The 19320-nt window shown below is 35.2% G+C and overlaps 1 protein-coding gene across 6 annotated transcripts in view; it reads right to left on the reverse strand.

The window, feature by feature from the left end:
- Positions 1-19320, reverse strand: part of SPATA6L (spermatogenesis associated 6 like) — a 102385-nt gene that overhangs the window by 69663 nt on the left and 13402 nt on the right. For 5 of the 6 annotated variants that reach the window (XM_074197461.1, XM_074197462.1, XM_074197460.1 and 2 more), the window contains exon 4: positions 12884-12925. In XM_074197461.1, the coding sequence (XP_074053562.1) occupies positions 12884-12925 (42 nt within the window). Of the gene's footprint in view, positions 1-4154; positions 6720-12883; positions 12926-19320 lie in introns of those variants that run through there. The other variant, XM_074197463.1, reaches the window with a different exon arrangement.

Consider the following 19320-nt stretch of genomic DNA (forward strand, 5'->3'; position numbering starts at 1 on the left):
ATATATATATATATATACAATGTTCACCAGACAGTTTGCTGCTGAAGAAAGGGAGTGGGAAGGGAGGGTGAAAGGAAATTATGTAAGTTATGAATATGTATGCAGATGAATGTTGAAAAATTTTCATAACATGTAATTGGAAAATAAAATATCAATTGCATTGCTCAAAAAAAAAGGAAGAGTGAAATGGGAGAAATCAAATTTCAAGAAAAATAACAGGGCAGCTAGGTGGCACAGTGGGCAGCTAAGTGGTGCAATGGTTAGAGCACCAGCCCTGGAGTCAGGAAGTCCTGAGTTTAAATTCAGCTTCAGACACTTAATAATTGCCTAGCTGTGTGACCTTGGGAAAGTCACTTAACCCCCTTGCCTTAAATTTAAAAAAAAAGAAAAATAACTATTCATGTCAATGTGTAATAACAAATACTAACAGATGCCTTATAAAACATACATCTTGGGGTGGCTAGGTGGCGCAGTGAATAGAGCACTGGCCCTGGAGTCAGGAGTACCTGAGTTCAAATCCGACCTCAGACACTTAATAATTACCTAACTGTGAGGCCTTGAGCAAGTCACTTAACCCCATTGCCTTGCAAAAACTAAAAAAATAAAATAAAATATACATCTTACAGCCAGAATTTTTTGCATGTTTTTCTCCAAGGTAGAGTAAATTCATTCAAGGATTCTCAAGTATCAATAAACTGAAATCACATACTGACATTAATAATAGGCTTATTCTGCCACCTAGTGTCTATTTATGTTTCTCCTCCATTTGAAGACAAATATTCTGTATATCAACTATCAAGCACAATTTTGACTTTTCCCTCCAAAAAAAGTAGCATGATTATTTGATTATTTGTTGGATCATTTGGAGCTGAAAAGGACATCTATAAAATGAGGGTAATAGCACCTACCTCTCAGAATCATTGTGAAAATAAGAAAATATTTTACCAAGTGCTTTGTAAGCCTTAAAATTCTATATAAATTTCAAAAAAAAAAAAAAAAATTCAAAGCAATAAAGTGATTCAGACTAAAGAAAGCAGATCCAAAAGAACAAGGCATACCCTAAAGCAGTAATAATAGAAACAACAGCAGCCAAAAAATAATAATGTTAAATACAATAGATTGCATTAATAGAATCATGTTAAAATTAAAGCACCCAGCTTATCTCTTTTAAAACAAGGCAAGAAACACAAATACACCAAAGTATGTACAATCATTTGTAATGAATTTCCTCCCACTTTTTTTGCTTTAGTATTTTCAAATTATATGTCTAAGTTTGGAGGGTAGGAAGTGGAGCAATGTTTATCTACATAAGAGAATCAGGGAATTTGGTAGCTGAAATAGAGGGCAAAATTTATCAGCTATTCTAAGCTTCCATCAACTTATTCTCAAGCTGGAAGCACTCAGCACAGCCCAGATCCCAGGATATGGAAGAAGGCCAGTAGAGCCACCCAGCAGGAGCCACCCGGCAGCTACACCCTGAATACCCAGCTCATGGAAGGTAAGGAAGTGGAGGGAGAGTGCCGAGGTCTGTCCTCTGTCCCTGGAACAGGACTCTGAAGGATTTAACCATATTCAGATCCTGGTTGCAGTCGGACTCCCCCCATAGAACAGGGACCCCACCCCTCACAGCACTGGGGCAGAGGGGTGAGCTAGTGGTCATACAACAGATCAGAAGAGCAGTCAGAGCCTCACATTACTGAGGTCCTTGCCAGGGTGTTACAATAACACTCAAAAGCTCAGGAAGCACCCCAAAACCAGTAATGGGGAAATGAGTAAACAGAAAAAAAAGGAACCTAACCATAGACAATTATTTTGGTTCCATGGAGAATAAAAATACTCAATTTGAGGATGAGAAAATCCAAACTTCTGCAGCTATAGACTCCAAGAAATAAAGAAGTTAGGCTCAGGTTATGACAGACCTCAAAAAAAATATTTTGAAAATCAAAAAAGAGAGATAGAAGAAAAACTGGGAAAAGAAATGAGAGAGATGCAGGGAAAATAAACAAGAGAAAGAGAATAGAATAAATGAGAGAGGGGAGGAATAGAGTGGAGGAAATACAGCTAGTAATATCAGCTATGGAAAAAATATTGAAGCAACTTCTCTGGTGGATTTATGATAAAGAAAGCAACTCACCCCAGACACAGAGCCATTGGAATCTGAACACAGACTGAAGTACATTTTTTTCTCTCTCTCACTATTCTTGAGGTTTCTCATCTTCTTGGGAGGGAGTAGGGGTTTATGCTTACTTTTATAACAAAATTATTGTAATAATATAAAATAAATAAATCTAGAACCTTCACTGGGAAAAAACCCAGCTTAGATCAAATGGATAAAACAGTTCAAAAAAATTGAGGAGAAGAATGCTTTAAAAAGCAAAATTGGACAGATGGAAAAGGGGATAAGAAAGCTTTCTGAGGAAAACAAATCCTTCTGATGTAGAATGGAATGAAAGGAAGCTGGACTCCCTTAATCTTCCCCAGATGAGCACTGAAGGGGCGGGAGACAAAGAAGACAAGTTCTCCCTTTGTGCACTAAGGTCTCCATTTATTCACCAAAATACAAGTGCTTAAATATCCTTCCCAGTCTCTAATCCACTTCCACTCTCATGGCACTTAGTAAAACAAGGCTCTGGTGCTCAAGGGCACCAGGTGATGAAGGTTCAAAGCAGTCCCACACAACAGTCCCTAACACAGAAGCTCTGTAAAGAGAAGGAAACCATAACAACTAGGAAATATTTAAGAATTCTGGTTAATAGAGTGATTATTATCAACTCAAGAAAATTGATGATGAAGCATATTCCCCCCATCTCTTGGTGTAAAAAGGCAAAAGACTGAAGGTACATAATGAGACATTAATTTCTAGACAAGATCATGAAAACACAAATTTAATTTGCCTAAATTATATTTCTGTTAGGAGGGTTTTTATATGGGTGTAGGAGCAGGGAGGGAGATTGGGCAAGAATTAGTTGGTTGTTTGGTTGCTGTCTGTGCTCAAAGAGGACAAAAATGACATCACTATATTGAGGCAAAGGTACAGTGTGCCTGACTGTGGGTGGTCAGACCCATAAACTAGAAAGGTTCTACTATAGGTCAGGCATAACTAGTCCATATGAACATTTGGAGTGGAGTGCACATTTCAACATTTCTTTTCAGCTACTACAATTCTGTTTCACTCAGTACAATGCATTCTTTAATGCAGGTATGCCATGCTGAGCAGTCTTGTGCCAGTATCTTCCATGTCTCAATCAATTCCAGAGTTCTTCAGAGAGAACTTGAGAGTATCCTTGTATCACTTATTATGACCTCTACTTGCCCCTGGTGATTTCTCCATAAAATAGTCCTTTAGACAAACCTATATTTGCCTTTCAGACAACATGGTCAGTCTAACAGAGATGCATTCTCTGCAGTGGAGACTGAATATCTGCCAATTCAGCTAGAATTGTCCAGTACATTATATTGCCATCTGATCTTCAGAATCTTTCTAAGATAATTCAAATGGGAACAAGTTTCCTGACATGGTGCTGGTATACTGTCCAGGTTTCACAGGCATATGATAATGAGGCCAGCTCAACAGTTCTATAGACCTTCAATTTGGTAGGTAGCCTAATATCTCTCCTCTCCCACACTTTCCTTCAGAACCTCCCAAACACTGAGCTAGCTCTGGCAATTTCATAATCTATGTGTACATCCCTGGAATGGTGAGGGAATTTAACCACAGCATTCAAAAATCTATTTGTTGTACCCAATGGTTCCACATATGGATGACGCAGTTCTGGCTGGTGGAAAACCTCTATTTTTCTTGGTGTTAACTGTCACACCAAAATTAGCACAAGCAGCAAAAAAATGATACTCTGCTACATCTCAGTCTCAGAGGTTTCATTGAGTGCAAAATTATCTACAAACAAAAAAAAAGTCACAAACCAACTCATCCTCCACTTTAATCTTGGTTTTCGGCCTTTTCCACTTTTACCCTTAGTGTTGAACCTGACCTTGATGCCATAGTCATTCTCAATGAAGGCATCCGACAACATTAATGAAAGCATTAAGCTAAAAAGCATTGGATCAGGGCAGCTAGGTGATACAGTGGATAGAGAACCAGTCCTGGAGTCAGGAGGACCTGAAATCAAATTCACCCCCAGACACTTAATACTTACTTAAATGTGTGACTTTGGGCAAGTCACTAACCTCATTGACTTGTAAAAAAATGAATAAAGTATTGGAGCAAACACAAAACCTTGCTTCTCTCCATTGCTGACTGAGAAAACTCCAGAGCATTGTTCATTATCCAGAGCCATGCAAGTATGTCACAATGAAACTAACCTACAATACCTCTGGGCAACAAATTTTTGCCATGAACTTCCACAAGTTTCCAAAAGCCCACACAACTGACAGTGGCAAAGACTTTGTATACAGACCTCTATTCTGCTCCTGGCATTTCTACTGAAGTTGTTGGGCAGCAAACACGATATCAATCATTCCTTGGATCTTTCTGAAGCCACAGTGGCTCTTGGGTAGATGACCATATTCCAGGTGAAGGACTAGCCTATTAAGGAGGATTCAGCAAGAATCTTACCAAAAATGACTAAGAAAGAGACTACAGTTATGTTAGTCACAGGACAATGGAGGCATCCTTGAACTCCTGGGGATAACTTTCTCTTGCCATGTAAGTCAAAAGATTTCAGCCTATAGTTTTCCTGCTTAGTATATATCAACTGAATTAGAATCAACACCTGGCACTATTGCCACATGAGAGGATCCAAAGAGTATGACAAACCTCTTTTTCAGTTAGTTGTTTGCTAAAGAGGGACTGGCTTTTTCCTGAGATATACAGGCAGTAACCAGCACTGGTTAATGACTGTCTGTTGAGAATGCTATGGAACTGTTCAGTCCACTTTTCCAGGAACAAGTTCTTATTGCACATAGACTTCAGGACATCATAAAAGTACTTTGGTTTATTATCAGTGAAAAACTCAATTTCATCTGCCTTCTCACTGTTGAGAATCCTCCATCTCTCTAAGCTTTCCTTGTACTTTACTTCTGATGGAGTTAAATTCTGCCTTCTTAGAGACAGACTATCCTGCAGGTAAATGTGGAGTCCTCATTTTTGTTTAGCAATCTCTGAATTTCCCCATCATTTTCATCAAATTAATCTTGACATGAGTATTTTGACCCAGATGAGTAAATGTAGTAAATCTCTGAAACTGCCCACTTGTTTTCTACTCCATTCTTGTTGTGTATTGGCTCGATTTTACCTCTAAGTTAGCAATAAACTGTTTACATATGCAGACACGTGTTCCATCTAGTCTACTGACACTGAATCTTCTAGTTATCTTGTCTTGAGGCCTCTGATTTTTTTAATAAGAATGTTTAACTTGGAGAAAATAACTCTATGATCAGTCCAGCACTTTGTACCACACATTATCTTCATCACTCTCATATTTTATCTCTCCTTCTTACAAAAACATAGACTTTAAATGTCACCACAAAATCTTACTGCATTCAGGTAAATGGAAAACAGTGTTGTTGATGAGAAGATCATAAAAATCCCAAGTCATGAGAAGTAAGTGGTCATTGTCATTACTGTTTCTGATTCTATTTCCTCCCAAGGGATGCCCTACCAAATCTGATAGTCTGTATCTATTTTGGTGTTAAAATCATCCACTATTAAAAACTTGTACTTTTTCAGCACACTGAGGGTAGTGTCTTCAGGTCTTCATAAATTTTTTCTTTGACTTCATCAGGGCTTATCAGAATGGGAGCATACTGTTGGTGACTTTCCTGCAAATGGCAATCATGTTCTCATGAGCTTGTCTTCATTCTTTTTGGGAGGCATACAATTTTGTTGACTGGATTAGTTCTGATTGAGAAATCTATGGCAGTTTCATGTCACTCCCCCACCACAGTAGTTGCTCTGAAAAACATCATATACACCTCTGACTTTGTAAACTTGTCTTTATTTTCCAGTCTGGATTTATTCAGGGCTACTCTTTAGATGCCTAATCTGCAAAATTCTCTCATAATAAGAGTTGTTTGTCTTTGAGATCTCCTGGATTTCACATTGTCAATAAGCATGTGCATGTGTCATGGACATAGTGAATGGAATAATCTTTGCAAGAGTTTTTATACATTTTTTGTGTTCCAACAAAAGGGTAGGAATCCTCCTGTCATGATAAGCAGGCCAAGGTTAGGTTAGGTGAAGCAGACAATTTTTAGAGCACTTTTTCTAGCCTCTTCCTCATGTTAAGAAATAAGCAGTACAGTCCTTTAAAAAGGCTTCTCAGACAACCAAGATCCCAGATCTTGCCAGATCCCACTGCTATCTCAGTCCAGTGAGAAGACAACTCCATATCCTCAGCCCACTGTGTGCAGGGTTGTGACTTCAGCTCCTAGTGTATCTGTAACTATTTTCCCCTAAAAAAAAAATCTAACTTTAAATGAATAACACTTATATAGTACTTATCATGTGCCAGACATTGTGCTAAGTCCTTTACAATTATTATTTCATTTGATTCTCATAACCCTAGAAGGTTGATAGTATTGTTATCCCCATTTTACTGATGAGGAAACAGAAATAAAACGACTTATCCAGATTTAGACTAATAAAGTGTCTGAAGTAAAATTTGAAGTCAGATTTTCCTGACTCCAGGTTTGAAACTCTAATTCTGCCAGACAGACAGACAAATAATTAGGTGAAAGATAGATGCCGACATCCATACATACAAAATATGTACATAAATACACATATATATGCATTTTTATGTGTCTATATGATTGATATATAGGAACTTATAGAAGTTCAAAAGATTATGTGAAGCCTTTTCTGATTCTTCCAGATCATAGTATCTCCATTGCTACTAAAAATTTTTTTTGAATTTACTTTGTATATATTCTACATTTATATAAATTTATATAAATGTATATATTTTGCCTCCTCTGTCTCCACCCCAATAGAATGTAAACTCCTTAAAGGGTAGAGACTAGCAGTATTTAGAGGAAATTTTATGGTTAAGTGTTTACAACAATAAAAAAGAGAAACAGCAGATTATTGAAGTAGGCATACAACTAAAAATTATTAGAAAAAGAACAAAGTAAAAATCTCTAAATTCCATAATGGAAATCCTGAAAACCAAAAGAGAGATTAATAAAACTAGAAGTCAAAAAGAAAAAATTAAACTAACAAGTAAAACTAGGAGCTGTTTTGGATAAAATAATAAAATAGATAAACCTTTGGTAATTTGAGTTAAAAAAAAGAAAGAAGAAAAACAAATTACCACTATCAAAAAATGAAAAGGGTAAATGCACCACAAATGAAGATGAAATTAAGGAAATTGATAGGAGCTATTTTGCCCAATTTTACACCAAAAAAACCCTGACAATCTAAGCTCAATAGCTTAACATTTACAAAAAATATATAAATTGTTTAGATTAACAGATGAAACAGAATATTTAAATAATCATATCTTAGAAAAAAAATTGAATAAGCAATAAATGAAGTCCCTAAGGAAAAAATATCCAGGACCAGAGGGATTCACAAATAAATTCTACCAAACATATAGAAAACAACTAATTCCAACCCTATATAAGCTATTTGAAAAAAAAATGGATAAAGGAGTCCTAACAAATTCCTTCTATGACACAAATATGGTCTTGATATCTAAGCCAGGAAGATCAAACATAGAGGAAAAAAACTATAGACCAATTTCACTAATAAATATTGATACAAAAATTTAAAATACTAACAAAGAGATTACAGCAATATGTCACAAATATAATACTCTAAGATTTGTACCAGGAATGCAGTTAGTTCAATATTAGGGAGAAAATAAATATAAATGATCAAATCAATAAGAAAAATAATAAAAAAATCATTTGATTATATCATTAGATACAAAAAAAGCTACTGATGAAATACAATGCCCACTAGTATTAAATACACTGCAAAGCATAGGAATAAATGAAGCTTTTCTTAAAATGACAAATAGTATCTACATAAAACCAAGAGCATATCTGTAATTGGGATAAACCAAAAGTCTTCCCAATAAAATCAGAGTTCACATGAAGTAAAGATGTTCATTATCACCACTATTCAATATTGTACTAGAAATGCTAGCTTATTAGCAATAAGACAAGAATAGGAAATTGAAAAAATTTGAATAGGAATGAAACCAAATTATCAAGATGGTATGAAGGAAAGCTAGTCAAGACAATTAACAACTCTAGTAAAGTTGCAGAATATAAAATAAACTCACATAAATCATTAACATTTACATACATATATATGTAGATAGATAGATATAGATAGATAGATAGGTTACCAACAAAGTTCAGCAGGAAAGAATAGAGAAATTTTATTTAAAATTATTGCAAACAAAATAAAATACTTGTGAGTCAAATCCAGGAAGTATAATTACATGACCCTTTTTACACAAAGACATATCTAAACTAATACAGCCAAGATCAGATGAAATATAGGAAACTGGGGGAAGGGGAATTTAAAGAAAAGTTCATGGGGTGGCTAGGTGGCGTAGTGGATAAAGTACTGGCCTTGGAGTCAGGAGTACCTGGGTTCAAATCCGGTCTCAGACACTTAATAATTACCTAGCTGTGTGGCCTTGGGCAAACCACTTAACCCTGTTTGCCTTGCAAAAACCTAAAAAAAAAAAAAAAGTTCACTAATAAAGGCCTCATTTCTCAAATATAGAGAAAACCGACTTAAATTTATAAAAATAAGAACCATTGTCCCAACTAAAATATGGTCAAAGGATATGAATAGGCAGTTTTTAAAGGAAGAAATCAAAGTTATCTATAGGTGTAAGAAAAAAATTTGTCCTACATCACTACTGGTTAGAAAAATACAAATTAAAATAAATCTGACATATAATCTCATAGCTATCAAATTGTCTAATATGATAGAATACGAAAATGATAAATGTTGGAGGAAACATGAAAAAATTGCAACATTAATACATTCCTGGTAAAAGATTTGTGCCCTGGTCTAGCCATTATGAAGAACAGTTTGGAACTATGCTCAAAAGGGCTATAAAACTGTGCATACCCTTTGATCCAGAAATACTACTACTACTACTACTACTACTACTACTACTACTACTACTACTACTACTACTAGGTCAGTATCCAAGAGATTAAAAAAGATGTTGGGGAAAGGGAAGAAGGCAGAAAGGATCAATAAAGAATTGGAAATTGAGGGGATGCCTATAAGTTGAAGAAGGATGAATAAACTGTGGTAATATGACTGGGTTGCAATACTACTGTGCTGTGAGAAATGATAAACAGGATGATTTCGGTGAGTAGAACCAGAAGAACATTGTACGAGTAATAGCAATCTTGTATGATAATCAACTGTGAATGTTTTAGCCCTTCTGATCCAAGATCCAATGATCCAAGACAACTTAAGTCCAATTTTTTTTCACTTTATTTCTCTTGCTTTTTTTCAACATGGCTAAAACATTTCATTTTGTATGATTTCACACATATATTTGATATGACATTACTTACCTTCTCAATGGATAATAAAAGAATGATAAAATGTAAAACTCAAAATTTTTTAAATGAATGATAAAAATAAATAATAAAATTGTTTTTTAAATAAATAAAATACCTGCAGACAACATAAAGTACTTGGCCTGTCAAAACAAATCCAATAACTATGTAAACCCAATTAAAAAACACTTTTCATACAAATAATGACAGTTCTAAATAACTACAGAAATATTCAATTTCTCATGTCTAAGCTAATATAATAAAAATGACAATTCCTAGGGCTAGGTAGTGCAGTAGAGCACTGGCCCTGGAGTCAGGAGTACCTGAGTTCAAATCTGACCTCAGACACTTAATAGTTACCTAACTGTGTGGCCTTGGGCAAGCCACTTCACACCATTTGCCTTGCAAAAACCTAAAAAAAAATGATAATATTAAGTGATTTACTTATTCCTGTCTCTCTATGGTTGGGAAATTAAACCTTCATCAAAGAAATGTGCCGCAAATTTCCCCCCTCCCCAGTTTCTTGCTTTCCTTCTAATTGTGGCAGCATTGGTTTTGTGGGTGCAAAATCTTTTTAATTTCATGTAATCAAGATTATTTATTTTGCTTCCTGTGATCCTCTCTTTCTATCAAAACAAAGCCAATAACTATGTGAACCCAATTAAAAAACACTTTCCATACAAATAATGACAGTTCTAAAAAACTACAGAAATATTCATTTCTCATGTGTAAGCTAAGCTAATATGATAAAAATGACAATTTCATATTAAGTAATTTACTTATTCACTACCATGACAACTAAACTTCCAAAGAATTATTTTATGGAGCTCGAAAAAATAATAATAAATTTCATCTGAAAGAACTAAAGGTCAAGAATACCAAGGGAATCAAAGGGGGAAAAAAATACAGTCTAACAGTACTAGATTTCCAAGCTATATCAAAAGTAGTAATCATCAAAACAATCTGGTACTGGCTAAGAATTAGAGTAGTGGATCAATGGTACCCAATATTCAATAGTAAACAAACCTAATAATATCATATTTGAGAAACTCAAAGATATACATTTTAGGGGTAAGAACTCACTTCCAAAAATTGCTGAGAAAACTAGAAAGTAGGATGGCAGAAAATATGTACCCATATCTCCCATCATATACTAAACTAAGGTGAAAATGGCTAAAAGTTTTAGATGTAAAATACCATAAATAAATTAGGGAAGTATAGAAAAATTTATCCATCAAATGTATAGATCTGGGAAGAGTTTATGATCAAGAGAAAGAGAGGATCACAGGAAGCAAAATAAATTATCTTGATTAAATGAAATTAAAAAGATTTTGCACCCACAAAACCAATGCTGCCACAATTAGAAGGAAAGTAAGAAATTGGGGAGGGGAGAATTTGCAGTAAATTTCTCTGATAAAGGTTTAATTTCTCAAACATATAGAGAACTGAGCCAATAAAAAATAAGAGCCATTCCCCCATTTGATAAATAATCTATAAACAGATTTTAAAAAATGCTCTAGATTAGAGAATTCTCTGAGTTACTTTACATCTATCAGATTGGCTAATATGATAGAAAAGGAAAATAACAAATGCTGAAAGGAATTTGGAAAATAGTTACACTAATCCACTGCTGATAAAGTTGTGACCTGGTTCAACCATTCTAGAGAACAATTTGTAACTACACCCAAAGGGATTTAAAACACCATATTTACTCAAGCAGCATCACTACTACATCTGTATCCCAAAGAGATCAAAAGAAAAAGAAAAAGTCCAGGGCAGCTAGGTGGTGCAGTGGATAAAGCACCAGCCCTGGAGTCAGGAGTACCTGGGTTCAAATCCAGTTTCAGACACTTAATAATTACCTAGCTATGTGGCCTTGGGCAAGCCACTTAACCTCATTTGCCTTGCAAAAAAAAGAAAAAAGAAAAAGTCCTAGTAGAACAAAAATATTTATAGCTGTTCTTTTTGTGGTGGCAAAGAATTGGAAATTAATGTGATACCCATTAATTGGAGAATGTCTGAACAAGTTCAATTATATGATTACAATAAAATATTGTGCTAAAAGAAATGATGAGAATGTTTCCATAAAAAAACCTTGAAAGATTTATTTGAACTGATGCAAAGTGAAGTAAAACCACTGTACACAGTTATAGCAATTTTACACAATGATCAACTGTGTTTCACTTGGTTATTCTGAACAATGCAGCAATCCAAAACATTTTCAAAGGACTCATGTTGAAAAAATGCTTTACAACTTCCAAAAACTAATGAAATCTGAGTGCAGATTGAAGCTTTTTTCACATTTCCTTTTTTTGTTGTTGCATCATGACTACTATGGAAATATGTTTTGCAAGATTTCACATGTATAATTACATCAAATTGTTTGCCTTTTCAATAAATAAGGAAGAATATGTGAGAGAGAATTTGAAACTCAAAATTTTTTGAAAATGAATCTTTAAGTATAATTTTTAAGGAAAAAATAAATGGCAGAAACTGTTTATTTTTATCTTTGTACAATCATCACCTTGTTCAGTGCCTGGCACATAGATATTTTAAAAATGCTTCCTGATTGACTAATTGAACTTCATCACTTTCCCAGGAAAAAAAAAATCTAAGCGAACAGGCATGATGCTGGTGGACTCCAGAAATCTGGTCTCTTGCCTTGGCTCTCTCATTTTATTTGCTGTGTAACCTTGGACCAATCACTTCACAATTTGGGATTCAATTTCCTCATCTGTAAAATTAGAGAGTTGGAAAAGGTGACTTCTAAGGCCCCTTCTAAATCAAAAATTGAACCATTCTAAGTGTCTGACCAAAGAGACAGGTTTGGTTTTTGGATTCTTTGTTTCTTTTCAAGGTAACCACATGTAGGAAAATGCATTCATGGGAATTCAAATAAGAATGTAACTACAACTTAAGAATTTAATACAACAAAAATTAATTAAATACCATCTACATGGTAAGGTACTCTGACAGTCATCAGAAAAACAAAAATCAAACAATCCTCAAGTTTAAAATCTGGTGAAGACCACAAAGAAGTAAAGCCTGGTTTAAATATTAATAATTATTGTTACTGTTATGCTAATAACTAGAAAATAGATAAAAATTTAATAGATAATCAAACATTAAAACTAAACATTAAACTGAAGTGCTCATATAATAATCCCATAATTATAAGATTAGGAAGGATTGGGATAATTTGAAAGGGTTTTAAAAATGAATATAGAGATAAAGATATAGATATGACTATAGATATGTGAGTGGGCATATATATGTATATAGGCACCTCATAATTTTAAAATAACAATTCAAAATCAGATCAAGCAAAATCTTTTTAAAGATAAAATAAGAATATTTTAAAAAATATTTATTATCACATTACCTGGAGGCACTAGTTGTATTAGTTCAAATCTGATTGTATAAGCTGTAAGAAAAAAAATTGCATCACAATACTTTAGAAAGTTGCTATCAAAGACAGAACTGGGATATTTCAATAACTGACAAGTTTAAATCTGACATAATTTATCCTTCTTTAAATATTTAAAATTACAATAATAATTTTAAAAAAGATCCCTTCTCCCTACCACCACCAAAAAAATGCCCCACCTCATTGGACCAGATATGGTTTTCAAATATTTGCCCCCTTTGCAAACTCAGGGGCTTTCAGAACTCAATAAATCAGGGGACAAGAATTGGCAAAATTATATGACATTTAAACATCATTCTCTTCCTTCACGTCTCTCTCATTTCATCTCAATACTGTACCTCACTATCTTTCATTTCCCTTCGTACTACTAAAGTATCTTCCTAACTAGCCTCGTCTATAATCTCTCTTCCCCAATCCATCCTCCAGAAAGTCACCAAAATAATCAATCTAAGAAATAGATATCTCCCCCACCCCTACCCCACCTTGAAAAACTCCTTTGTCTTTCACCTTAACTACAAACTTCTCAGTCTGGTATTTAAGGCCTTTATAATCTTTCTTTCTTATTTCAAATCACTTAAAGGAGTTCATAAGATTAGTTAAAATGACCCTTAGAGATCATTTTGCCCCAGAAACCTCATTTTACAGAAGAGGAAAAATGAAAACTCAAGGGAGAAAAAGTACAATCAATCAATCAATAAGAAGTTCACAGATCTAAATCTACAAGAGACCTGGGGGGGGGGGGGGTCAAACAGTCTAACCCCCTCATTTTACAGATAAGGAAACTGAGGTTCAGGGAAGTTAAGTGACTTGCCCAAGGTTATACAGGAAAAATGGCTACACCAAAGTCACAGAGGTTATAGGAACAGCACCAATATACAACAAAACTGTGATTTCATTCATGTGGGGAAGTTCCAATGTGGAAACAAACTCTACTGATGATGGATTTTTTCTGTAACTTAATAGTTATAAGGGATTGCTTGGGCTATTGAAAGTTTAAGTGGACTGCTCAGGTCATATAGCCAGTAGGTATCAGAAAAAGACTTACATACAGGTTTTCCTGATCTCCAAACCTCGGTTAACTAGGTTGGCCTTACACAGAGTGGTTATTTAATGTTTGTTGAATGTGTATAACCTTTTTTTCATTACCACAGGATGATTTTGGTGTTCTAAAATTATTGATATTTCTCTAAATTCACAAACTAGACATAAAAATATTTGCAAATAATAGACTTTTGACAAAAACTATTAGGAAAAGTATTTCTAAAAATATACAGGATAAAGAGAAATTGTCCTATTATTAACAAATAAGTGCATTTTATATAAGTATATATTTTTAAATCAGTTGATTGCATATTTAAAGCTAGAAAGAAATACAGAGATCATCTAATCTAGGGATTTTTAGATGTTTTTTGTGTCCTAGACCTGTTTGATAGTCTGGTAAGTCCATGTACCCTCTTCTCAGAATAAAGTTTGTAAATATCATGGGATTGCTAGGACCCAAGTATAATGAAATACAGTTTTCAAAATATTTTTAAAAGGGGGAAACTAGGTGGCACAGTGGATAGAGCACCGGCCCTGAAGTCAGGAGTACCTGAGTTCAAATCTGGTTTCAGACACTTAATAATTACCTAGCTGTGTGGCCTTGGGCAAGCCACTTAAACCCATTTGGCTTGCAAAAACCTAAACACATATATATATATATATATATATATATATATATATATATATATATATATATATATACATTTTTTTAAAGAAAGTTCACAGACACCAGGTTAAGAACCATGGTCTAATACAACTCTCTTCTTTAATAGATGAGGAAGCTGAGGCCCAGAAAGGTTAAGTAATTTGCCCAAGAGTTCCCAAGTAATTAATAGTAAAGCCACAGTTCAAAGGTAACTCTAAATCCAAGTCCTAGACTCTCCACCATAATACATTCTCTTGCAGAAATGCTTTGCAACATTGAAAAAAGACGAGGGAGTTACTTGAGGGACAAATTAAGCTTCAGGGTTCAATGCAACTCAACCTTTTACACAAAATAATATCTCTCTGCAATGGAAATGATCTCTTTCCTTTCAGAAGTCCATCCTTCCTGTCTAGATGTCTCATTTGGCACTTATACTATAACAGGGAGCAGAATAAAGTGCTTGGTTCCTGATATTTGAATCACTTGGCAGCCATGGAAAAATTCCTCATATTTCTGAGTCTCAGTTTCTTTATATGTAAAATGATGGCATTGGAAGTGGCTAAGAGAGACAGTGAAGAGTGTTGAACTTGGACTCGGGAGGATTTTAATTCAACTCTTGCCTCAACATACTTCCTTAGCTGTGTGACCCTGAACAAATCATTCAGCCCCTCTGTAGGATAACTTGTGTAAGTGCTAGCTATTTATTATTATTATTATTATCATTACTACTACTAACATAAAGTCTTCACTTTTTATGTATCATTAGTTGGTCTTTTTAAAAGTCTAGTGAAGGCTATGGATCCCTTCTCAAAATAATAATAAAATAAAACCTTGTGATCTACAGGAAGCCATTAATAGTAAAATGCAGGGACTTTTTTTAAAGCTCATAGAATCTAGGCTAATAATCTCTTGTTTAATACATCATCTCCCAAATCTGTTCAACTCTCTAGTCTAGGAACTTAAGACCATAGCTATTCTCTCCCCTAACGAAATTGTAAATTCCTTAAGGGAGAGTATCTTGTCTTCTCTGTTGAAAAAAATTCAGCATCTAGAGATGAGAGGTTTAAGTTACAGAAATGTGGAGCAATGTCCAAAAACGTGGAGAGGCTGGATTATAGATTAGAGTTAGAAGGAATCTTATAGGTCTCTAGTCTAAAGGCCAGTTTAAATTATCTTGTCCAAGGTCACACACACTAAGTAGTAGGACTAGAACTCAGATTCCAAGTCTAGCTCTCCAAATTTAATATACTATGCTGATTCCCTGAGAGAGGACAGCATTAGTAACAAAGGTTGTCATCTAATTTAACTGGAACTTAAAATATACATAGAGAAGTGTTCAAAATAAAACTGGTAAAGTGAGGAAGGAGGAGGTTAGGCTGCAGAGTGCCTAAACTTCAAAATAAGTAAATTAGGTTGTAGTGATGATAGTTTAACCTTTGTTTTTGAGAAGAGCAATGACCTCACAGATTGATGTCTTGACTAGTGTGTGAACTAGATTTAAGTAAGGCAGAGTTGCATAAAGTCACCAATCATATTCTCTCTTCTAGAGTCATTTAATTCCAATGACAAAACAAATGTTAATATGACTGGTGATGGCCCAAGATGGAATGGATGACCTTAGTATTTTCAATGCCTGACAAAGTTCTAACCCTGTTTCAACCAACTTTTCATGTCTTTTGGGGAAAATTGTTCTTATCTGCCCATTCCACCAGAAGTCTTCACATACTTAGAGTAGACATCCCCCTAATTCACCAAGCAGCTTGAGACCTGCCAGTTATTCTCAACCTGGTTTTTAACCCATCTGCTGAGTCAATTTTACTAGTGTATAACCACTGCACATGCTACAATTATTATTGTACTACTATTAAATTAAATTATTATTGTACTACTACTATTAAAAAACTTGAAGTCACAAGTTAGAGTTGGGTGATCCTCACACCAGAGGTGCTAGTCATCCCTGAATACTCCAAACATGCTGGGAGTTGGGTAGAGAGATCTTAAAAGGCTTTTCCAACCCTAGGGGATCCCTATTACTGAAGATCAACATGTGTAATTAGATATAAATCTGTCAGGTGCATAATGAGGCTCGAATTGAACTATATAGTCTTTGATATCCCTTCTCACTTTCAGGTTTTATGATTCTAAAATCCCTAAGTATGCTGGGTTTCTTTGTCTCTAATTCAGCTCAATGAAAAATTATTTAGCAATTACTGAATTGTCATTAATCCAACCTGTACCTCAGAGGTGTGGCCAACATAAATCCAAGCAGGATCTAAGTTCCATATGTCCTATCAGCCTCTATTTTTTTTTGGAATATAGATAAAGAAAAAAGCACCCCATTACAGTATTTGTGATTTTTTTTCCTTGATCCGTCCTTCCGGGTTAATTTTCCTTCTTTTTCACCTTAATTTAGAAGCTCCAGGACCACGCCTTTTGGTAGCTAGACTCTTTTTTGTTTGTTTGTGTTTTGGTTGTTTTTTTTTTGCAAGGCAATGGGGTTAAGTGCCTTGCCCAAGGCCACACAGCTAGGTAACATTAAGTGTCTGAGGTCAAATTTGAATTCAGGTCTTCCTGATTCCAGGGCTGATACTCTATCTACTGCGCCACCTAACTACCCCCCCAATGGCTAAAATTTGAGGGTAAGGACAGATAATCATAATTTTCAAAACATAGTCTATTATGTTTTTTAAAAACATATAGCTGCAAAAGCCTTAATGAATACTTGTCCTAATTTTAAAGACTTCCAGAAAGCCTCAATAGATAATAATTAATTAGGATAAGGGGAAGAGACTGGAACAGAGTAAATACATGTTTCTTAAGCAATGTTTAGAAAACAAACCTGAAACATTAATAATGGCCCAATGTTTTCCGTTGTCTATCTGTCAGAATCAGTCCTTATTTTTTCCAATAGTCACACATTTCCCTGCAGTCAAGTGCAACTTTTTCCTAGGAGATCTCATCTTGGCTAAGCCCTAGGAAAGGTTTCTGAACCATCAGGAAATTCTTAACTTCTGACAGGGAAAGACTTTGCCTCAGAATCAGTCTCCTTACTCTTGGTATCCTTTACCAGTCATCTGGATTCTGGTTCTATTGGTGGACTATGTATCTGGATATCCAAACCTGATTTGTTTTATTCTCTGATTTCTCTAGACTTTCTGGTTCTTGCCTGTTTGCCAAGTTGCTGGATTTTGTTGTAATATCCTCCCTTATCCTTCATCATCTAAATTTCTTTTTCCTAACTGCTTCTATGGTTTCATTCCATAGCCTGCTTCTAATCCATATAATTTGTGTATGGCTCTCCTTCATGCTTCTCATCTGACTCCTAATACCCATTCTCCACCTTATTCACAAGGGAAGGCCTAGACTATTCCCATGCCTACTCGTTTACATAGCTTCTCTCTGTCTGGTTTTAGTCTTCCTTACTCTGTTTCCTATCCTTTGTCTATATTCTAGACTAACTACCAGATTGAAGGTCTATAGAACCGAGGTGCTGACCTCATTTGCTGTATGCCTGTGAAACCGGACAATCTACCAACGCCATGTCAGGAAACTATCCAAATAAATTGTCTTAGGAAGAGTCTGAAGATCACCTGGCAGGAGACACACTAAGGTCCTTACTCAGAGTAGCTAAACTGTCTACCATTTCAACATCACTACAGAGAGCGCAACTACTATGGATTAGACATGTTGTTAGAATATAAAAAAAAAAAAAACCTATTTTATGGAGAACTCACACAGGGCAAATGCTCACAAGGGAGTTAGAAGAAGCAATACCAGGCTACCCTAAAGGTCTCTCTTAAGAACATTATAATTGATTGTACAGCATAGGTGACACTGGCACAAGACCATCCAGTATGGCGTGTCCTCATCAGCGACAGGGCTGCATGCTATGAGGAAGGCAGAATTGAAACAGCTCAAAGGAAAGTTTAGCATAACCATCCCAGGTGTCACATGGACTATTTGTGTACAACCTGTGGTAGAGCATTCCAAGCTCATATTGATCTGATCAGTCACAGGACAAATTGCAATTTGTCCCAAACATAGTGATACCATTTTGGTCTCCTTCAGTAATGAAGAACAAGAACCAATCAACACTAGTTATGAGGAACTTAATGATGTTGAACTGTTTGTATTCCTACATGGGAAGAAGATGCTGATTAACTCAAATGAACTTTCTCATTCTTAGAGCAGTTAGAAGGAGCAAATATAGACAAGGCACAGGAAGGAACTGAATATGATGATAAAATATAGTAAAAAGATGGAGTCAATGGGTGATAAAGGAAAGTACTGGGAAGAAGGGAAAGGAGAGGAAGAAGGGGAGTCAAGAGGAAGCTTTTACAATGGAGTGGAATGGGGGAAGGCAAGGGGGAAATGAGTGACCCTTTGTTCTCATCAGAAATGGTTCAGAGAGGAAATAATATACACCCTTAATAGGGTACAGAAATCTATCTTACCCTAGAGAAAAATGAGAGGAAAGGGATGGGATAAGGGGGAATAGAGGGAGGGAATAGGTGATGGAAGAGAGGGAAGATTGTGGGAGAGGGTACTCAGATACAACACACTTCTGAGCAGGGACAGGGTGAAAGGAGAGAGTAGAAAAAATGAAAAAGTGGGAAGGAATAGGGTGGAGGGAAACATAGCTAGTAAGGACAACTGTGGGAAAAATATTGAAGCAACTTCTATAGTGGACTTATGATAAAGAAGC

Source organism: Macrotis lagotis, chromosome 8, assembly GCF_037893015.1.
Source record: "Macrotis lagotis isolate mMagLag1 chromosome 8, bilby.v1.9.chrom.fasta, whole genome shotgun sequence".
Classification (NCBI taxonomy): domain Eukaryota; kingdom Metazoa; phylum Chordata; class Mammalia; order Peramelemorphia; family Peramelidae; genus Macrotis; species Macrotis lagotis.